At 41.9% G+C, this 23,892-nt stretch overlaps 1 protein-coding gene across 1 annotated transcript in view; it reads right to left on the bottom strand.

The window, feature by feature from the left end:
- The window catches only part of LOC138961705 (uncharacterized), a 42,246-nt gene extending 21,459 nt beyond the window's left edge, over window positions 1-20,787 (bottom strand). The window contains exons 1-3 of the mRNA XM_070333377.1: window positions 20,170-20,787; window positions 17,167-17,228; window positions 13,814-13,886 (exon numbers count right to left, since the gene is read on the bottom strand). Of these exons, the coding sequence (XP_070189478.1) occupies window positions 13,814-13,886; window positions 17,167-17,228; window positions 20,170-20,244 (210 nt within the window). The 5' untranslated portion in view covers window positions 20,245-20,787. The remainder of the gene's footprint in view (window positions 1-13,813; window positions 13,887-17,166; window positions 17,229-20,169) is intronic.
- Window positions 20,788-23,892: the final 3,105 nt, after the last annotated feature.

Genomic DNA, 23,892 nt, shown 5'->3' with positions numbered 1-23,892 from the left:
AGCTTAAGACGGGAAAGTCAGACGCAAGCGAAGGGAAATTACCAGATCACGCTCACAAGTGTGTACTAAAAGTCACATCAAATCCAATCTTCGGCCACTGTGAGGCCACTAAATGAGAAACAGATGACAGGCACTCCGCCACTTCTGCTGAAGGACATAGCAGGTACTTGGCTACACTTCACTGCGCCACATGAGTGATTCCATTTTCCGTTCGGCAATCAGTCTGTCTCACGCACAAATTGTCAAGGGTAATTTTAAACTGAGTCTAATTTTGTCAGACACTGGGCAAGTTTTAATACCGGACCTTCAACATTGACGATTGGGGTCTAAAAAACACATTCCTTCCTTATAAACGATTCAGAGAAAATACCCATCCCCCCCCCCCACTCTATACCCCCACCCCCTTGCATTTTGAAATCTCCTAACATTATCTGAAATTGAAGCTGGCGTTAGAAAGCATGACTGAAACCCCACCGCTGTTAATCTCCTTCTCGATAAAAGAAGATATACACGTATTGTACGGCCGTTTTCTAAGGCTGTCCAAATGAAGTACTATCTGAATTTAACTCTTAAAAAAAAAGACTAATACGTTTTTTTTTGGTTTTTTTTAATAAGCCACGCCCCGGACTGCGCGCGCAACACATGCAGACGACGCATATATGTGTAGTAAGTTTGTCGGAACTTTGGCGGAGTAATTTGATAGAGTTTTTAGATTGTGTCAACGACTGTAGACGTGATGTAACTTACAGATAAATTATATCTGAGCTTAAAAAAGTGTTTATTTTCAATAAAAATCGGTTCGGGTAGCGATGTGATGTTAATCTAACAAATCAACAGGGCTACTTCCTAATGGACCGAAGTTCTGTGGGACTGAAGAATCATCAACCGATGTGAACTGCTATTTGTTTAGGTGGTTCAGTCTTTCCCCATCGGCAGCCCTGTAAGCTTACATTTACTGAAAAAATCCTGTTTCATTTTTCTCTTTGAGTAAGAATATTTGTCCGCAGCTTACGGACTAACCCGTTCGATAGTATTACTTGGGTATAAACTTCCTTCCCAGATTGTCTCTGTCTCATCGCAAAATTACACAAACATTTTTCAATTTACAATATTTTACTTTGTTATTTTTTTCCCTGTTCGACGACTCTTCCGACTATGTGAGTGTGTATGCGTATGTTGAATCCGATTACGCTTGTCCGCTAAACTGAAACGTGATCGAAATGACATTCGATCGATATTGACACTAACTAGTTTTAAAAAAAATGTATTCACACGCATACGCACACGTGCACGCGCACTTTTGCAGTCCCATGCACTGACCGCTGGTTCTACCTTGTGCGCTTGTCCGGAGTTTTTCTTTGTTTCTTTTTTAATTTGAGGTAATCGATAATAGCGTGGCATGAAAAACAATTTTGCGAAAACCCGGTGAAAACATATCGCTCCAATGAATGCTGTCCATCATGTGCGAGGTCGGGAAAAGTGTTACACGTATCGCATGAAAACAAAGAGTGTACAGATAAAACTGAAAAGGAATTAAAGCGGAGAAGTCGGCAACTCAGTCAAACCACCTCTAATAAAGTGACAAATAGTACTAAACTATCGACTACTAAGATTCATTTGATTTTGTAACCAAGAATTTAGTTTTTGTTTTTAACGGCGCCATCAATTTAAAAGAAATGCATCTTTTCTGGTTCACATTTAAATTTTTAAAAAAATTAAAAAACCTACCTTTCTTGTTTTTTGATTCACATTTAGATAGTCAGCATTATATCATTTACATTTAACGTATACTGCATCCCGGTATCAGCATGCTTATTATACAATAAAATAAAAACAGCGCTAGCATACCATGAACATAATTAATTTCCTTGTAAATCTGTTTTGCTTCTTTCTTTATTTATTTATTTGTGTGGGGTGTTTTTTTGCGTGTTTATTTTGGGGAGAGTGTTTTATTGTTCCTCAAAAGCACTTTGGTCAATATCCCTTTAACTTTGAACTACCGTTCAGTTTGAGGACAGAATGCAATTCTTTTATTTTTGGACAACAACACTGTTGGGGTTGATGTACAAAATTGATGGTTGACTGATCAAAAGATCAAAATATTGTGTGCGATATCTGTTCCTTTAAACCTTTCGTTTAACCAGCAGGTGACATATGGCATGGCACGGCCCCCGTTTGACCACCCAGGCTCTCCCTCGCCCACTTTGTCCCCGCAAGTTTTTTTGCTACCTTTTCTATATGCACTGTCAATAACATTTTTTGAGGCGAATTTGTCGTTTGCTTGCAAAAAAAAAGATAGTTAATTATCAGATCAGCTTTGTAAAGGAGATACTAAAAACCGCACATAATTATTCAAAAAAAGTCTGATGCGTGGCGACAACTGCCGCTCCGACTGAAGGGCTATTTACTGAAAAGGAAGGTGTGGGGGGTCCTGGGGAGAGGTGGAGGGGTAGTGGGCAAAATGAGACAGAGCCGATACGATTACGATGTGGAGGGGGGGGGGGGGCAGCAAATGTTCGCATGCACATGGTGGTCAGTAACTTTAGTAACACAAATCGACGTTTGATTTTAATCCCACACAGATGTGTTAATTTTTCTTTTGTTATTTTCTTTTTTCTGTCAAAATGTATAAATGAAAAACGTGACAGGCTGGATAAAATTTATCTGAGTGAAACGTTATTTCTTTCAGGGTCCGCATTGGTTTCTAAAAAACAATAGTGTTTAATTTTAACTTGATTTCATTTACATGAATTCAAATCAGAAACGAAGAAAATATCATAACCCCGCAATATAACAGTGTCACAGAATCGTGAAACAATTCCGTGAAAACATTCTCTCAATGCTGACAATGTCTTGGTGCGTGGTTCTCACATGTGGTGTCCAGTTGTCCATCTTAGCTAATTTAAATTCCGCGTGTGATGTTTTAAGTGGGCCTATTGGGACGAAGCTGAGTAGATTCGGGATGCGAAAATCAGCAGATTATACGATTTTATGATCCGCGGCAGAGACTATCAAGTGCTCTTGAGTATACAAGAACCAGTCGGTCGGATCGAGTCCAGGTGTGATTTTCGCGTTCTACTTACAGTCGTTTTATCTCAGCTGATAACTCCTTGCCAAATGGTGGCAAAAACGCTCAATGGAAAGTGACATCGCATGCGTTGGGAAGACCGTGGGAAAATATTGAGACCTCAGAATAGGGTCCTTTTAATTAGAGACGATTGACCAAAGCAAAAATAATACGACAACACATCATAGTGTGTGTGTGTTTCTGCACGCGGTCTGTTTCTCATAAGGCACGCAACAACTGCCTGATATGGACCACCTCCAGTTCTGACAAACTAACGGTGCTATAGGTCTCAAAACAATTTCATTCTTTGGATAACTTGCATATATATGCGATATAAACATTTGTAACCACACAATAAGTTAAGCTTATATTAAATGTGGTTATAAATATGTACATCTAGATAGGAATTATTATTTCACGTTATGTCAAGGTCAGAGAATCGCTTATCCCCTTGTTATAAATGTAAGACAGACAAGATACAATTTTTACCCAAAAAAGAGGAAAAGATACAGCAAAAGAATCAGAGGATGTGACAGAGGACGGGAAGAGAGTTAATTTTATTTTTCAGCAAGCCAGGGGGGGGGGGGTCAGAGAGACGATTACTGTTACAGACTTGCCAATTCAATGTTCCTGCAGCAGCAATAATTTCATCCAAAATGTTGTCCAAACTAATTAAGCTTAGATTACTCATAATTTATGAATACAAAGAAAAACCTTCAAGAAAGATTCACTCAAACTTGATTAAATCCCCAGATGAAGCATCCGTCGCGTCGCACATATGGAAACATGCGTTCTTTGATATTACTGTTGCGATCGGTTTTGACGCTGCCGCCACCTCGCCGCAACTATCGTGCTGCCATCGCGTCGCGATATGGAAACACAGCTTAAGACTATGCATATAATACTGCTGGTTTTCTCTTCATTCTTCTCAAAATGTCGGTCTCTGTCTGTCTGTCCCTGTTTGTGTGTCTCTCTATCTCTATCTCGCACTAATTCTGTCGGTCGGTCCGTCTCTCTGTCTGTCTCTCTGTATTTCTAGCTCTGTCTCTCTTTTTGTCTTTTTCTTACTCTCTCAGTTTATTAAAACAAAACAAAAACAAGTCGCGTAAGGCGAAAATACAACATTTAGTCAAGTAGCTGTCGAACTCACAGAATGAAACTGAACGCAATGCAACGCAGCAAGACCGTATACTCGTAGCATCGCCAGCCACCGCTCACGGCAAAGGCAGTGAAATTGACAAGAAGAGCGGGGTAGTAGTTGCGCTGAGAAGGATAGCACGCTTTTCTGTACCTCTCTTCGTTTTAACTTTGTGAGCGTGTTTTTAATCCAAACATATCATATCTATACGTTTTTGGAATCAAGAACCGATAAGGAATAAGATGAAAGTGTTTTTAAATTGATTTGGAAAATTTAATTTTGATACTAATTTTTATATTTTTAATTTTCAGAGCTTGTTTTTAATCCAAATATAACATATTGATATGTTTTTGGAATCAGCAAATAATGGAGAATAAGATGAACGTAAATGTGGATCGTTTTATAATTATTTTTTTTTTACATTTTTCTGATTTTTAATGACCAAGGTCATTAATTAATTTTTAAGCCACCAAGCTGAAATGTAATACCGAAGTCCGGGCTTTGTCGAACATTACTTGACCAAAATTTCAACCAATTTGGTTGAAAAATGAGGGCGTGACAGTGCCGCCTCAACTTTCACGAAAAACCGGATATGACGTCATCAAAGACATTTATCAAAAAAATGAAAAAAACGTTCGGGGATATCATACCCAGGAACTCTCCTGTCAAATTTCACAAAGATCGGTACAGTAGTTTAGTCTGAATCACTCTACACACACACACACACACACACACACACACACACACACACACACATCCCTGCCTGTCTGCCTGTTCTTCTCTCTCTCTTAGGTTACTTTCACGGATTATGCAAAAAAGAAATATGCACGGCTGCTTCACACTTTTCTTGTTTTCTCTCTATTCTCAACCTTTGGTGTCTGTCTGCGTGTCTGTGTGTCTGTCTGTCTGTTTGTTTGTTTGTCTGTCTGTCTCTCTCTCTCTCTCTCCCCTTCTCTCTCTCCCCATCTCTCTCTCGCCATCTCTCTCTCTTTTTCGCTCTCTTCATCTCTCTCTCTCTCTCTCTCTCTCTCTCTCTCCCCCCTTCTCTCTCTCCCCATCTCTCTCTCGCCATCTCTCTCTCTCTTTTTCGCTCTCTTCATCTCTCTCTCTCTCTCTCTCTCTCTCTCTCTCTCTCTCTCTCTCTCTCTCTCTCTCTCTCTCTCTCTCTCTCTCTCTCTCTTACAGTCAGCATATTACAAATGATGGTTTATTCCTGGCAAATTTCGACCAAATGATTATCGAAGATGGTTATGCAAATAAGATGCAACAACGGAAAACAGACGAAATTAAACAGAGACCCCAAGCCCGTGACAGACAGACAGACAGACAGACAGACAGACAGACAGACAGACAGACGCAGAGACTGAGACAGAGACAGACAGACTAGACAAGCCGACAAACAAACAAAAAACATGAAAAGACACATGTAGGTGACGATGCCGATCCCAATACCGATGCCGATGTCGATGATGATGATGATGATGATGATGATGATGATATATCTCTTTATTTCCCTCTCTTGGAGAGTTTGCTGCGTGATAGCCTCTAACCCTATTCATTGTATAACAACGTTAAATCATCATCGTCATCTCTCTCTCCCGTTCTCTCTCTCGCCCCCCCCCCCCTCTCTCTCTCTCTCTCTCTCTCTCTCTCTCTCTCTCTCTCTCTCTCTCTCTCTCTCTCTCTCTCTCTCTCTCTCTCTCTCTCTCTCTCTCTCTCTTACACACTTTCTCTTTCCTACTCTCTCTCTGTTTTGTTTTCCTTTCTCTGTCAGATTTGTTTTAAACAAACACGTAGGAAAGAAATCTGCAGAGCTGTTGCAATTGTGTCTTTTATCTCTATCTCTTTCTATGATTTTTTTTTTCGGTTTTTGACTGTGTGCCTATCTGTCTGTCTTCCTCTCTCTCGCAGGTTACTGTCTGTCCGTATGTCTGTCCGTCTGTTTGTCCGTCTCTCTCACTCTGTCTCTGTCTTTCTCTCTTATTTAATTACCCCAACTCTCACTCTCTCTCTCTCTACAATTACAAATACAATTTTTGTATTAAACATGCCCCTCTCCTCTTTATTGGTATAATGTACACAAACCCTTTTCGAATGAAGGGACTTACAAACCAACCACTACATGTATTTAGATGTGTGATGATCTTGGCAATGTCTTGCTTGTTTGATTGATTTTCTTTAAAATGTAATGTATGGATTAGAGCATGATGTTGAGAAAGTGCAAGCTGCACTATACCACTTAATTCACATCAATCAACTCGCAATTTACCTCAATGCAATGCATTTTGTGTACATATGTATAATGTGTTTTCACTTTAGTTATCTGTTAAAATGTAGAATTTTAGTTATCTATTTTCTAATTTTTATCTTGTATTTTTTATTTCATTTTTTTAGTTAGTCCCTCTTTAGGGCGAGGGCTGGATGTAAAAAAGCAGACCACTGCTTAATCTACTACCCTCGTTAAATAAAGAATTGTCATTGTCATTGTCTCTCTCTCTCTTTCTCTCTCTCTCTCTTTCTCTCTCTCTCTCTCTCTCTCTCTCTCTCTATCTGTCCCTCCGGCAGCACACATTTTTCGCTCCAGCAATTTACTTGAACAAGTGAAGAAAATGCCTGTCGTTGGACTACCAACTGCTGTGGAAGCTACCTTGACAGGCCTGCCAGCTGACCACTATGTCAAGTACTGGAAAGTCACCGGAGAAGGAGAAGGAGCCACAGTCACACTTCAACTGCTCAGCACAGAGAACCAACAGGCCGCCATTTGCCGAGCTAGTCAACGCAACGTAAACAAAACCCCTTCGCAGCTCAGACGTGACAGACAATGATCCCAACAATTTAACAGCAAAGAGGTATGCGTTTCTTCTGTTGATACAGCTGATCGATCATCTGCGAAATCATGCCAGCACAACATCAGGCATAATTCACACAAACACGTACGACAAAGTTCCCGACGTTAGGCACAAACAGAAAATGAGACTACACGCCGGCGAACGCATTGACAGCGAGGCAAGCTGTGTTGTGAACATTGAAGCACGTGAATCACGGAGCCACATTCCATCCAAGCTGACGGAACCTGCCTTGCAGCAATCCGTTGACTCCACATGCGTGGCCACTGACAGTGACAAGGACAGATATTTTACGTCAGAGAGTGATACAGAGGAACCAGTGGAAAAGCAGTTGACTAAAGCTGAAAAGGATGCTTTGGAAAGGGAGTACAGTCTAGGGGAAGTAAAAGCACTTGCTTTAGAAATTACTACGAACCCCAGAACACGAAAGAAAGTGATTAGAATGGTGTACAATGCTTCATCCAAACAGCTGCTTGCAAAATCAGATGACTTCATGTTCACCTACGATTGTACCAAAGCTGAAACATTGTACTGGACGTTATTCAGGGACAAAGCAGACATGAGTTATGATGAATCAGAACGACTGGCATTTATTGAGGAGCCTGCGGATGTGCGACGAACACTGTACCTTATTGAGATAAATCATATCGCCAAGGATTTGCATGCACTGGTTACACTTCTCAGAGCCTACCTTCAGACTTGAACTTTGATCGCTGTTGTATCACATTTACGTATCATTACATGCTGCTTCTCTTGCAAAACTTGTAAAGCACTACTACTATATTTTGCAGCTGATACTGGTAAAACGTTAATACTCTATGATTGTATTAAAACATTATTGTACATAATGCACTGGAAACATTTTCAAACATAATGTGGTTAACTTCTATTTCACCTCAATGAGCGAGGGCGGGATGAAAAAAAAAAGTAGTTTAGCATTTCCTATTCTGTTACAGTGTTAAGATAAAGATCAATTCAATTCAATTTAATTCAATTCAATTCAATACAATCATCTCTCCCTCATTCTCGTTCTCATAAATAAAACTCAAACCATACCGGCACGGTGGCCTAGTGGTAAGGCGTCCGCCCCGTGATCGGGAGGTCGTGGGTTCGAAACCCGGCCGGGTCATACCTAAGACTTTAAAATTGGCAATCTAGTGGCTGCTCCGCCTGGCGTCTGGCATTATGGGGTTAGTGCTAGGACTGGTTGGTCCGTTGTCAGAATAATGTGACTGGGTGAGACATGAAGCCTGTGCTGCGACTTCTGTCTTGTGTGTGGCGCACGTTATATGTCAAAGCAGCACCGCCCTGATATGGCCCTTCGTGGTCGGCTGGGCGTTAAGCAAACAAACAAACAAACTCAAACCATCCGTTGTCAAGGTCGTAAATGCTACTGACTGGATTGGAGATACTCTTATGTCGCCTAGCGCCATATAACTGATGAAACCATTCACAGCGCAGCGGCACGGTTGGCCTAGTGGTAAGGCGTCCGCCCCGTGATTGGGAGGTCGTGGGTTCGAACCCGGGCCAGGTCATACCTAAGACTCTAAAATTGGCAATCTAGTGGCTGCTCCGCCTGGCGTCTGGCGTCTGGCATTATGGGGTTAGTGCTAGGACTGGTTGGTCCGGTGTCAGAATAATGTGACTGGGTAAGACATGAAGCCTGTGCTGCGACTTCTGTCTTGTGTGTGGCGCACGTTATATGTCAAAGCAGCACCGCCCTGATATGGCCCTTCGTGGTCGGCTGGGCGTTAAGCAAACAAACAAACAAACATCGTCCCCAAATACCTGTGTCTGTGTGTCACCGACTTAGTTGCTCTGCAGAGTGTGTGTGTGTGTGTAATACTGCCTTGCTGCAGAGTTTGTGTTATACCGCTTTGCTCTGCTGAGTGTGTTTGTGTTAATTACGGTCTGTCTGTATATTCTTTTGTCTGTCCGTCTGTCACTCAAGGGTAAGGGGGTGTCCTTAACCTCTCCTTTGTTGTCTCGGTCTGTCTCTCTGTCTCTGTCTATCTGTCTATGTCGCTCTTTCTGACTCTCTCCCTCTCAGCGGAGATCAAAGCCAATGAAAAACACACATCTCTGAAGCAGTTTTAGCTTGTGCCTCCAAATGACTGCTGTACAACAACCAGACCCCATCTGACTGCTGTTTGGGAAACAGTCCCCAATTCACTGCTGTACACCATTTACGTATCATTACATGCTGTTTCTCTTTCGAAACTTGTAAAGCACTACTTCTATTTTGCAGCTGATACTGGTAAAATGTTAATACACTATGATTGTATTGAAACATTATTGTACATAAAGCACTGGGAACATTTTCAAACATAATGTGGTTAACTTCTATTTCAACTCAATGGGCGAGGGCGGGATGAAAAAAAACATTTTAGCATTTCTTGTTCTGTTACAGTGTTAAGAGAAAGATAAATTCAATTCAATTTAATTCAATTCAATTTAATACAATTCTCTCTCCCTCATTCTCATTCTCATAAATCAGACTCAAACCATCCGTTGTCAGGGTCGTGAATGCTAGCTACTGACTGGATTGGAAATACTCTTATGTCGCCTAGCGCCATATGTAACTGATGAAACCATTCATAGCACAGCGCAGAGCTATCGGTTTTTGGACGTCCCCATTTCACTGCTGTACAGCAAACATCGTCCCCAAATACCTGTGTCTGTGTGTCACCGACTTAGTTGCTCTGCAGAGTCTGTGTGTGTAATACTGCCTTGCTCTGCTGAGTTTGTGTGTTATACCGCTTTGCTCTGCTGAGTGTGTGTGTTTGTGTTAATTACGGTCTGTCTGTATATTCTTTTGTCTGTCCGTCTGTCACTCAAGGGTAAACCGGCACGATTAGCCTAGTGGTAAGGCGTCCGCCCCGTGATCGGGAGGTCGTGGGTTCGAACCTCGGCCGGTGTCACGATTTCATCTTTCGCCTGTGTACATATTTCCCCCTCGATATTTACTCGAGACCGAAATGTTGTTTCCTGGTAAAATTAAGAAGAGAAATTATTTATGGACGAAAAGCATGTCAGTTTCTTGCATGTGAAAAAAATTGGTTGTGAAATTAAATAGATTTCACTCCCAAAATCGAATTCTTCGAAAACGTGTACCGAGTGGTTACGTCCCTTGAGTAAGAAGGGAAACATTTTAGGATGAATCAAATTTCTAAGTTAAATAAAATAATTGGTTGGACAAATTTGGCCCCATGAATGTAAGGTACACAAGGTCGCTCATCAGTACTATCGAAGGGTGTTTTTTTTGTTCAGTGTAGAGTTTATACTAGATCAACGAGGCCGAAAATCGAAATATCAACACGGCGAAAGATGAAAACGTCACACCGGGTCATACCTAAGACTTTAAAATTGGAAATCTAGTGGCTGATCCACATCCCATTTTGGTGCAATCCCATTTTGCCGCCGTCCCATTTTTTCCCCATCCCATTTTCGCGACATTTCACAAGCCAAGCGTCATTTTATAAAATTTATAATTTTGGATGATTAATGAGATGAGGATGATTATAATGATGATGCTATGGATTTCCAATTTGGATTGAGACTACGTGACAGGGCATTTTACTAACATGTCATAACAATAGCGCGACATCCCATTTTGACACCATATTCCATTTGGCCGCCATGCCGTTTCACCGTATTCCATTTATCCCCCATCCCATTGTCGCGACATTTCACAAGCCAAGCGTCATTTTACTACCGTGTCATAACAATAGCACGTCATCCCATTTTGACACCATCCCATTTGGCCGCCATCACATTTTTTATTTATTCTTCTTGCCAAGCCTCACTATACTACTATACTGCGTTATTCAACTAGGAAGACATTCCGTTTACGCCAAATTCCATTTTTGCCACAATCCAAAATGTCGCAAAATAGAGATGGCGGCAAAATGGGATAACGGCAAAACGGCATGGCGACAAAATGGAATGTGGCGCTAGTGGTTTGACACGGTGGTAAAATGACACATGGCCTATGAAATGTCGCAAAAATGGGATGGGGGCAAAATGGGATAACGGCCAAACGGGATTGCGCCAAAATGGGAAGTGGAGCTAATGGTACATGACATGGTGGTAAAACGACACTTGGCCTGTAAAATGTCGCAAAAATGGGATGAGGGCGAAATGGGCTAACGGCGAAACGGGATTGCGCCAAAATGGGATGTGGAGCTAATGGAACATGATATGGTGGTAAAATGACACTTGGCCTGAGAAATGTCGCCAAAATGGGATGGGGGCGAATTGGGATAACGGCGAAACAGGACTAATAGATCCCTTGACTTGGGGTAGTGCGACTCTGTCACTGCTAGCTTTCCACTCGGAGGAAGCGACCGGAATTTCCCAACGATGGGACATCCTAGTAATGAATTTTTTTTTTTTTTTAATTCTTAAAATTAACAGAGTCGCGCTACCCCAAAAGTCAAGGAATTTCGTGTTTGTCCCTTGACTTTGGAGATGACAAGAAAATATCGGGCGCACAAACGTGATTTGTAAAATTTTTCACAACATATGTCGCCTAGCGCCATGTATGTGATGAAACCATTCATATAGCTCTGCGGGAGCTCTGCACTTTTGGACGTCCCCATTTCACTGCTGTACAGCAAACATCGTCCCCAAATACCTGTTTGTTTCTAAACAATCACGCTGGAGGTTGCATTTTATGTAATAACCTCCTGAAATGAGTTTTGACACTTTAGAATGGCATGTAAAATGACACATGGCCTATGAAATGTCGCAAAAATGGGATGGGGGCAAAATGGGACAACGGCCAAACGGGATTGCGCCAAAATGGGACGTGGAGCTAATGGTACATGACATGGTGGTAAAATGACACTTGGCCTGTAAAATGTCGCAAAAATGGGATGGGGGCGAAATGGGTTAACGGCGAAACGGGATTGCGCCAAAATGGGACGTGGAGCTAATGGTACATGACATGGTGGTAAAATGACACTTGGCCTGTAAAATGTCGCAAAAATGGGATGGGGGCGAAATGGGTTAACGGCGAAACGGGATTGCGCCAAAATGGGATGTGGAGCTAATGGTACATGATATGGTGGTAAAATGACACTTGGCCTGAGAAATGTCGCCAAAATGGTATGGGGGCGAATTGGGATAACGGCGAAACAGAACTAATATATTCCTTGACTTGGGGTAGTGCGACTCTGTCACTGCTAGCTTTCCACTCGGAGGAAGCGACCGGAATTTCCCAACGATGGGGCATCCTAGTAATGAATTTTTTTATTTTTTTATTCTTAAAATTAACAGAGTCGCGCTACCCCAAAAGTCAAGGAATTTCGTGTTTGTCCCTTGACTTTGGAGATGACAAGAAAATATCGGGCGCAAAAACGTGATTTGTAAAATTTTTCACAACATATGTAGCCTAGCGCCATGTATGTGATGAAACAATTCATATAGCTCTGCGGGAGCTCTGCACTTTTGGACGTCCCCATTTCACTGCTGTACAGCAAACATCGTCCCCAAATACCTGTTTGTTTCTAAAAAAATCACGCTGGAGGTTGCATTTTATGTAATAAACCTCCTGAAATGAGTTTTGCCACTTTAGAATGGCATGTAAAATGACACATAACCTATGAAATGTCGCAAAAATGGGATGGGGGCAAAATGGGATAACGGCCAAACGGGATTGCGTCAAAATGGGACGTGGAGCTAATGGTACATGACATGGTGGTAAAATGACACTTGGCCTGTAAAATGTCGCAAAAATGGGATGGGGGCGAAATGGGCTAACGGCGAAACGGGATTGCGCCAAAATGGGATGTGGAGCTAATGGAACATGATATGGTGGTAAAATGACACTTGGCCTGAGAAATGTCGCCAAAATGGGATGGGGCGAATTGGGATAACGGCGAAACAGGACTAATAGATCCCTTGACTTGGGGTAGTGCGACTCTGTCACTGCTAGCTTTCCACTCGGAGGAAGCGACCGGAATTTCCCAACGATGGGACATCCTAGTAATGAATTTTATTTTTTTGTTAATTCTTAAAATTAAAGTCGCGCTACCCCAAAAGTCAAGGAATTTCGTGTTTGTCCCTTGACTTTGGAGATGACAAGAAAATATCGGGCGCACAAACGTGATTTGTAAAATTTTTCACAACATATGTCGCCTAGCGCCATGTATGTGATGAAACCATTCATATAGCTCTGCGGGAGCTCTGCACTTTTGGACGTCCCCATTTCACTGCTGTACAGCAAACATCGTCCCCAAATACCTGTTTGTTTCTAAAAAATCACGCTGGAGGTTGCATTTTATGTAATAACCTCCTGAAATGAGTTTTGACACTTTAGAATGGCATTTAACGCTCATTGAAGTTTTAAAAAACTTTCTAACACCTAAAACATTCATAGCACCAATAACGTAATTCTAGCTCTGCACTTTGTGGCCACATACGTCCCCATTTCACTGCTGTACAGCAAACATCGTCCCCAAATGCCTGTTTTTCTAAAAATCACGCTGGAGGTTGCATTTTATGTAATAACCTCCTGAAATGAGTTTTCACACTTTAAAATGGCATTTAACGCTCATTGAAGTTTTAAGAAACTTTCTAACACGTAAAACAAAAGAGACCCCAAATGCCTGTGTTTTGAGCAAGATGGCATTTTGATACACAGCCGACCCCAAATGACTGTAAAACCACCTATGTGTGTGTGTGTGTGTGTGTGTGTGTGTGTGTGTGTGTGTGTGTGTGTGTGTGTGTGTGTGTGTGTGAGCAAGTGTGCGGTCTCACCTTCTGGTGCGAGTAATTCGCGTTCCTGAAGTCTGCGGATTTCTGCATCTTCAGTGGACTCGCCGCGTTGTGACTGTGTTCATGGAATAGAAAAATACTGAGTACATTCAAATGTTACCAGTATCGCAAATCTCATCGAATAATATCGTAGTACAATAAAAGATCGAATGACTCGGGGAGCAAAGTTCAATGTGCTGAACCGGCTTTTGCATCTCTCTCTCTCTCTCTCTCTCTCTCTCTCTCTCTCTCTCTCTCTCTCTCTCTCTCTCTCTCTCTCTCTCTCTCTCTCTCTCTCTCTCTCTCTCTCTCTCTCTCTCTCTCTCTCTCTCTCTCTCTCTCTCCCTGATCAAGCATTAGAATGTTGGTATGACACCCTACTACCTATAATAAACAAGCACGCACCTATAAAGAAAATGAGAGTAAAACATCCTAAACTTCCACCCTGGATGTCCAATAAAATAACTGAAGCCATGGATCAGCGTGACCTGTTAAAAAAAGCTAAACAGTTCCAAGATTATAAAACAGCTAGAAATAGGTTAAAAAACATGGTTCGTGACTCAAAGAAAGCTTACTTTAATAAACTCGTTGAGAATAACCGGGATATCTCGCAGATCTGGCGTGCACTAAATTCACTAATCAGAGGTTCCACCTCTAACTCCACCCAGATCCCCCGTCACTTAACGCCAGACATCTTTAACTCTCACTTTTCGTCTGTAGCTACCTCTCTTAGCAACCCTGACAATGCCTCTCCCAACAACTCTGACAATCTATCCCTCTACTGCAAACAAAAGACGGCGAATAAAGCACCCTTTCAAATCCCACCCATTGCAGTGCACGAATTAGGACGACTGATTTCACAACTTCAGAACAAAAAATCTTCAGGACCTGATGAAATCAGCAACCACTTATTAAAACTCTCCCTTCCTTACACAGTTGACTCTCTCACATATATCTTTAATCTCTGCATACAGCGCAACACCTTTCCGCAAGCACTAAAGAAAGCTAAAGTTATTCCTCTCCCCAAATCCAAAAACACTTCTGATATTAGCAACTACCGCCCTATTTCCTTACTCTCAGTACTATCAAAGCTTCTTGAAAGACATATTCACATTAATCTCACAAAATACATGGACCGTTTGGCCCTTTTCCACCCCTTGCAGTCTGGTTTCCGCAGTAACCACTCATGTTCTACTGCGCTCTCGCTTTTGACAGACAAATGTCTGTCAGCCATAAATTCCTCCCAGCTCTCTGGGGTCGTATACTTAGATTTTTCTAAGGCCTTTGACCTCGTTGATCATAAAATTCTCCTCAACAAATTATCACTATATCTCAATGGATCTGACTCTCTGTCTTTCTTTCAGTCTTTCCTTGAAAACCGATCGCAACAAGTCTATGTACATGGTGCGTACTCAAGAGAGGAGTCCGTGTTATATGGAGTACCCCAGGGCTCTGTCTTAGGTCCTATTCTTTTCTGTATTTACGTTAATGACCTTCCACTTCACTTCTCTGACAACTCAGTAGAATGCCACATGCTCGCTGATGACACAACACTACGGACACAAAATAGACGTCTTGAAAATATTCAACAATCTCTTCAGCACACCCTTAGAGACATCTCACAATGGTGCTCTGAAAACAACATGGTCCTAAACCCTCTGAAATCTAAATCAATGGTAATTACAACGCGCCAGAAGCATCAGTTGTCCCCCCTCTCACTAGATCTCACCATCAACGGAAACTCAATAGAAAAGGTTAGCGAACACAAACTGCTAGGCGTGATTATCGATGATAAGCTTAGGTGGCATTCCCACATTGAACATCTGTGTAAACGCGTTTCAAGAAATTTATTCCTACTTTCAAAACTTCAGTCAGTCATAACTTTAGACGCCCGAAAAATGTTCTACAACGCCCACATCAAACCTCACATTGATTATGCCTCTGTCATCTGGGATGGCTGCAGTGATGCATTATTCAAAACTATAAATTCTCGTCATCGTAGGTCAGCTAAACTCATTCTGCCTGACCCATCACTAACTACTGACGCAAAACTGACAGCCCTCAATATACCTCAACTTAAACAACAGCTTTTATTTAATAAATCAGTTTTCATGCACAAGATCCTACATGACCAAGCACCCGAATATCTAACTCACTTGTTTCAATCAACACCTTCTCGGTATTCCACTTTCAAGCATAATCTGGCCTGCCCGAAGCCACGCATTGACATATTTAAAACTAGTCTTTCATACTCGGGAGCTTATGTCTGGAACTCCCTACCTACATGCTTAAAATCGACCAGTAACCTTAAAACATTCAAAACACATCTGCAAAAATACATTCAAACATCACTTTAATGTAATGTGCCTGGTTGCTCAAACGTATGTGTGCCTTTTATCCTTCTGAAAATGTGCATGTATGTGTCTTGCGTCAACTTGGTGTGATAAGAATACATCCTCGTGTATTACTCCTTCTAGTATCTAAGATAGTATTACTGCATTTTATATTGGCATGGTGATTCCTTCATAATCTAAGATGGTATATATTAGGTCATGAACGGGTTGTTGTTGTTTTTATTTTTATTTTTTTTTTAACTTTGCTACCTGATCCTTTATTTGGTTAGTGTGTCGTGTTATGTTGGCTTGCCTTATAAGTTAGTTGATCTTCTGTGTGTGTGTGCGTGTGCGTGTGCGTGTATATATATGTGTGTGTGTGTGTGTGTGTGTTCTGATAATGTATGGTTGTATATCTGTATATCACATGTCGATAAAAAAAAATGATCTTATTCTTATATTACTATTATTGCGTGTGTCTGCGTTTCATCATAAAAAGTTTGTTCCTATGTATTCCCATTTCGATTATAACCATTTTGCTTAGATCAGGACTAGCTGTAAGAAAGGTCCTACGGACCTAATGCTATCTTTCCTGTAATAAAGTTCAAAGTTCAAAGTTCAAAGTTCTCTCTCTTACATCTCCCTCTCTCTATCTATTTTATGTGCGTCTGTATTAAGTGTTTGTATAAGGGACAGGTTGTAAGATTAGGCTTTGCCTAAAACCTCTATCCTTTGGTAATAAAGTTCAGTTTCAGTTTCAGTTTCTCTCTCTCTTGAGATGGCTGATTTTTGATTGTCAGTTGGTACATTTTGTATTGATGATTCTCCCAACCCCACCCCCCCCCCCCCCACACCTCTGAAATTAACCTTGTTTGTTCAATAAAATGTCTTACTCTCTCTTTCTCTCTCTCTCTCTCTTTCGTTCACACACACACACACACACACACACACACACACACACACACACACACACACGATTTTCCTAGCTTGAAATACAGACCATTTACTTTAGGTCTTACTCACTTGGTCACGTTCTTCTGGACGGAATTCCAGACGAAAGACATCCAGGATTTCCACGTGTCGGCCTGTAGATTATGGAAAAATGGGAAAAAATTAATAAGGACGACAACCGGTACGTGGCATAATGTAAAATTCATACCAAGATTGTATTTTAATGGGCCTGCTGGAATTTTCAGTTGGGGCATTCTTTTTAAATTGCATCTCGTCTTCAGTTTGCCGATCAGTCGATTACATTCACAACCCCACTACCCAACACAAGATTGCTTCACCCAAATTTCAATCAATTTAATTGAAAAATTAGAGCGTGACTGTGTCGCATCAACTGTGTGCAAAGCCGTAGATTTCATCAAAGTCATTTACCAAGAAAACAATGAAAAAACACGTCTTGGGATATCAACTTCAGGGGCGGATCCAGGGGGGTTTTCGGGGTTTCCGGACCCCCCCCCCCCCCCCCCCAGACTAAAAAAACAAGTCGCGTAAGGCGAAATTACTACATTTAGTCACAGAATGAAACTGAACGCACTGCATTTTTTCACAATGACCGTAGTCCGCCGCTCGTGCAAAAGGCAGTGAATTTAACGAGCCTGTTTAGCGCGGTAGTGGTTTCGCTGTTCTGCATAGCACGCTTTTCTGTACCTCTCTTCGTTTTAATTTTCTGAGCGTGTTTTTAATCCAAACATATCTTATCTATAATGTTTTTGGAATCAGGAACCGACAAGGAATAAGATGAAATTGTTTTTAAATCGATTTCGGAAATTTAATCTTAATCATAAATTTTATATTTTTATTTTTCAGAGCTTGTTTTTAATCCGAATATAACATATTTATATGTTTTTGGAATCAGAAAATGATGAAGAATAAGATTTTGGATCATTTTATAAAAACAAAACTGTGTAAAATGAAAGTAACGGAAACTAATAAATGTAATTACTGTTGTGATGTAACTGATTTCATTGAACACTTCTTTTTTGAATGCTTGGTTGTATACAAATTCTGGAAGTTTATTGAAGAATTTATTTTTCGTACTTTAGAAATTAAGAGTTTTGAAAGTTAGTGATGTTTTATTTGGTATGCATTTTGTAATGGTGAAAAAGGCAACTATGTATAAATTGAACAACATTATCTTAATCGGAAAGATGTGCGTTAGTATATTTAAACAAAACTAATTCGTTTTTACCGTTGGAAAGTATTTTTAATAGGCAGTTACAGATAAGAAGCATTTTTGTGTGAGTGTTCGAAGAACAAAACGTTAAAAAAGTTAGCTTGTTGTACTCGATTGCAGACAAACTTGCCAAGGAAGGTGCCTCAAAGGAACAGTTCACGTCCCAGCTGCAGTACAAGGAAAAAAAGACAATCATCAAAAACAAGAGGAAAACCAGAGCGGAGAAAGATGACTACCACCTGCTCCAACGTGAAGAACAAGTCGTCCTACTCAGACTCCGCACTGGACATAACAGACTAAACCATCATATGGCCACTAAGCTGAAGCTAGTTCCCTCCCCCCTATGTCCGTGTGGCAAGAATCAGACAGCAGAGCACATCCTGCAGGCTTGTCCATACCACAGTGCTCTGAGGGACACCACCTGGCCAGAGGAGACAGCGCTACAAAAGAAGCTATACGGCCCCAGAGAGGACTTGGAGAGGACAGCACGTTTCGCCCTGCAGTCCGGACTGACGATCTAACAGCGAACGACAAGAAGAAGAAGTACTCGATAACTTGTATTTAATTCATTGTATGAGATATTGTTAATTGCTGTTATTTATTTGAATAAAATTGTTTGGAAATAAAATTAATTACAATTTTCAGATTTTTAATGACCAAAGTCATAAATTAATTTTTAAGCCTCCAAGCTGAAATGCAATACCAAAGTACGGCCTTAGTCGAAGATTGCTTGACCAAAATTTCAATCAATTTGATTGAAAAATAAGGGTGTGAGGTCAGGATGGGTGTGACAGTGCCGCCTCAACTTTTACAAAAAGCCGGATATAACGTCATCAAAGACATTTATCCAAAAAATGAAAAACATGGCCGGGGATATCATACCCAGGAACTCTCATGTAATATTTCATAAAGATCGGTCCAGTAGGTTACTCTGAATCGCTCAACACACACACGCACAGACAGACAGACAGACACACACACACACACACACACACACACACACACACACACACACACACACATACACCACGACCCTCGTTTCGATTCCCCCACTATGTTAAAACATTTAGTCAAAACTTGACTAAATTTAAAAAAGAAGACACACAAAAATTGAAAAAAAAAACAAACTGATGCTCAGATTGCACCAAATTGCTCAATTTTCGTAGATTTTAATCAAATTTGTACGGGGAGGGGGGGGGGCATGCCCCCGGACCCCGCTAGGAGCCGGCCTTTGTCTTATAAGTGACGGTTTTGGAAGGTAGTTGGGTAATTTGTTGGCTCAGGTTGTACCAGATCTGTCAATTGACCTTGTTTTGATCCAAATTTGGCTTCTTAAATTTACTTTTTGGAAGGTGTATTAGGGGGAATTTCTTGGCTCAGATTGTACCAGATTGCTCCAATTTCCTTGTTTTTATCATCATTGTCAGGGGGGGCATGCCCCCGGACCCCCCTAGGAGGTTTCGCTCGCTTCACGCCCTCAACTAAACGCTTCACGTCGTTAAATTATCCCTAAAAGAAATTTGGACATCACCCCCCCCCCCCCCCTTAAGAATGATGTGATCTGCCCCTGATCTTGTGGAGTTTTCATGTAAAGTTTAATGAAAACCGGTCGAGTAGTTTTCTGGGAATTGCTCCACACACACACACACACACACACACACACACACACACACATCCTCTTCTCGATTCCCAGTCTATTAAAAAAATAGACAAAACGTGACTAAGTGTAAAAAGTACAGAGCTAAATTTAAATAAACACAACTGTTCAGGTACATTAACACACAAGATGCACATTATCACGGCACATAATATATATAAAAGCGTTTGAATAAGTATAAACGCACCTCTTCGCTCTCGCATGTGGTTATACCATTCTTCAGTTCTCCTGCCAAGGTCAACAACGTGAGAATAATATCCATCACAACTTGAAGACGCCTCACTGTTTTGAGTAATGTGTCTCCGTAGTCTAAACGGCGGGGGAGGGCCAGTCTGGGTGCTTGTACTTGGCTGCTCGTCTAAAGCTTCAGCCCGAGATGCAGCACCAGGAGTTGGAGGACGTGAAGAACGAAGAGATGGAGAAGGAGCAGGACCACTGGCAGGAGTTATAGGAAGAGAAGAAAGACGGGAAGACGAAGAAGAGTGTGCCGACGGAACAAAGAGGGGCTCAGAAAGAGAGGGAGGAAATGTAGAAGTATGATGAAGAATCCCGATGGGAGAAACATTATTGTCTTCAGAAGACGGATATTCAGTAGTATTAGCAGGAGATGGAGTAACAAACCCGTTGGGAGAAACAGTAATATCTTGAGGAGACGGGTGTTCAGCAACAGAAAAAGAGTAGTGATAAGAAGATCCGATGAGAGAAACAGTAAGACCCTGAAAAGACAACCGGTCCGTAACAGTAGGAGGGAAAAGAGGACGATCTTGAGAAGACAAATGATCAGTGGCAGGGGAAGGTTGAAGATCTTGAGAAGACAAATGATCAGTAGCAGGGGAAGGATGAAGATCATGAGAAGACAAATGATCAGTAGCAGGGGAAGGATGAAGATCATGAGAAGACAAATGATCAGTAGCAGGGGAAGGATGAAGATCATGAGAAGACAAATGATCAGTGGCAGGGGAAGGTTGAAGATCATGAGAAGACAAATGATCAGTGGCAGGGGAAGGTTGAAGATCATGAGAAGACAAATGATCAGTGGCAGGGGAAGGTTGAAGATCTTGAGAAGACAAATGATCAGTGGCAGGGGAAGGATGAAGATCATGAGAAGACAAATGATCAGTGGCAGGGGAAGGTTGAAGATCTTGAGAAGACAAATGATCAGTGGCAGGGGAAGGATGAAGATCTTGAGAAGACAAATGATCAGTGGCAGGGGAAGGTTGAAGATCTTGAGAAGACAAATGATCAGTGGCAGGGGAAGGATGAAGATCATGAGAAGACAAATGATCAGTGGCAGGGGAAGGATGAAGATCATGAGAAGACAAATGATCAGTAGCAGGGGAAGGTTGAAGATCTTGAGAAGACAAATGATCAGTGGCAGGGGAAGGTTGAAGATCTTGAGAAGACAAATGATCAGTGGCAGGGGAAGGATGAAGATCATGAGAAGACAAATGATCAGTGGCAGGGGAAGGATGAAGATCATGAGAAGACAAATGATCAGTAGCAGGGGAAGGATGAAGATCATGAGAAGACAAATGATCAGTGGCAGGGGAAGGATGAAGATCATGAGAAGACAAATGATCAGTAGCAGGGGAAGGTTGAAGATCTTGAGAAGACAAATGATCAGTGGCAGGGGAAGGATGAAGATCATGAGAAGACAAATGATCAGTAGCAGGGGAAGGTTGAAGATCTTGAGAAGACAAATGATCAGTGGCAGGGGAAGGTTGAAGATCATGAGAAGACAAATGATCAGTGGCAGGGGAAGGTTGAAGATCTTGAGAAGACAAATGATCAGTGGCAGGGGAAGGATGAAGATCATGAGAAGACAAATGATCAGTGGCAGGGGAAGGTTGAAGATCTTGAGAAGACAAATGATCAGTGGCAGGGGAAGGTTGAAGATCATGAGAAGACAAATGATCAGTGGCAAGGGAAGGATGAAGATCATGAGAAGACAAATGATCAGTAGCAGGGGAAGGTTGAAGATCTTGAGAAGACAAATGATCAGTGGCAGGGGAAGGTTGAAGATCATGAGAAGACAAATGATCAGTGGCAGGGGAAGGATGAAGATCATGAGAAGACAAATGATCAGTAGCAGGGGAAGGTTGAAGATCATGAGAAGACAAATGATCAGTGGCAGGGGAAGGTTGAAGATCATGAGAAGACAAATGATCAGTGGCAGGGGAAGGTTGAAGATCATGAGAAGACAAATGATCAGTGGCAGGGGAAGGATGAAGATCATGAGAAGACAAATGATCAGTGGCAGGGGAAGGTTGAAGATCTTGAGAAGACAAATGATCAGTGGCAGGGGAAGGATGAAGATCATGAGAAGACAAATGATCAGTAGCAGGGGAAGGTTGAAGATCATGAGAAGACAAATGATCAGTGGCAGGGGAAGGTTGAAGATCTTGAGAAGACGGATTTTCAGAAACAGTAGCAGAGGACGAGTGTAGATCTCGAGAAGACGGATTTTCAGCAACAGGAGAAGGGGAAGAAGGGAGATCTTGAGAAGACGGATTTTCAGTATCATTAGCAGAGGAAGGAGGGAGATCTTGAGAAGACGGATTTTCAGCAACAGGAGAAGGGGAAGAAGGGAGATCTTGAGAAGACGGATTTTCAGTATCATTAGCAGAGGAAGGAGGGAGATCTAGAGAAGACGGATTTTCAGCAACAGGAGAAGGGGAAGAAGGGAGATCTTGAGAAGACGGATTTTCAGTATCATTAGCAGAGGAAGGAGGGAGATCTAGAGAAGACGGATTTTCAGCAACAGGAGAAGGGGAAGAAGGGAGATCTTGAGAAGACGGATTTTCAGTATCATTAGCAGAGGAAGGAGGGAGATCTAGAGAAGACGGATTTTCAGCAACAGGAGAAGGGGAAGAAGGGAGATCTTGAGAAGACGGATTTTCAGTATCATTAGCAGAGGAAGGAGGGAGATCTAGAGAAGACGGATTTTCAGCAACAGGAGAAGGGGAAGAAGGGAGATCTTGAGAAGACGGATTTTCTGCAACAGTAGCAGGGGAAGTAGGGAGATCTTGAGAAGACGGATTTTCAGTATCATTAGCAGAGGAAGGAGGGAGATCTAGAGAAGACGGATTTTCAGCAACAGGAGAAGGGGAAGAAGGGAGATCTTGAGAAGACGGATTTTCTGCAACAGTAGCAGGGGAAGTAGGGAGATCTTGAGAAGACGGATTTTCAGTATCATTAGCAGAGGAAGGAGGGAGATCTAGAGAAGACGGATTTTCAGCAACAGGAGAAGGGGAAGAAGGGAGATCTTGAGAAGACGGATTTTCAGCAACAGTAGCAGGGGAAGTAGGGAGATCTTGAGAAGACGGATTTTCAGTAACAGTAGCAGGGGAAGTAGGGAGATCTTGAGAAGACGGATTTTCAGTATCATTAGCAGAGGAAGGAGGGAGATCTAGAGAAGGCGGATTTTCAGCAACAGGAGAAGGGGAAGAAGGGAGATCTTGAGAAGACGGATTTTCTGCAACAGTAGCAGGGGAAGTAGGGAGATCTTGAGAAGACGGATTTTCAGGAACAGTAGCAGGGGAAGTAGGGAGATCTTGAGAAGACGGATTTTCAGTAACAGTAGCAGGGGAAGTAGGGAGATCTTGAGAAGACGGATTTTCAGTAACAGTAGCAGGGGAAGTAGGGAGATCTTGAGAAGACGGATTTTCAGTAACAGTAGCAGGGGAAGTAGGGAGATCTTGAGAAGACGGATTTTCAGTAACAATAACAGGGGAAAAAGGGAGATCTTGAGAAGACGGATTTTTAGTATCATTAGCAGAGGAAGGAGAAAGATCTTGAGAAGACGGCTGTTCAGTTACACGGGGAGAGGGAGCAGGGAGTTCGTGCGTGGTAGTTTTGTCAGCTGTTGATGTAGAATATCTGCTTGACGCGCCTGTGGAAGTATCTGCCG

Source organism: Littorina saxatilis, linkage group LG3 (assembly GCF_037325665.1).
Source record: "Littorina saxatilis isolate snail1 linkage group LG3, US_GU_Lsax_2.0, whole genome shotgun sequence".
Taxonomy (NCBI): Eukaryota; Metazoa; Mollusca; class Gastropoda; order Littorinimorpha; family Littorinidae; genus Littorina; species Littorina saxatilis.
This window is presented reverse-complemented; position numbering and strand designations above follow the sequence as displayed.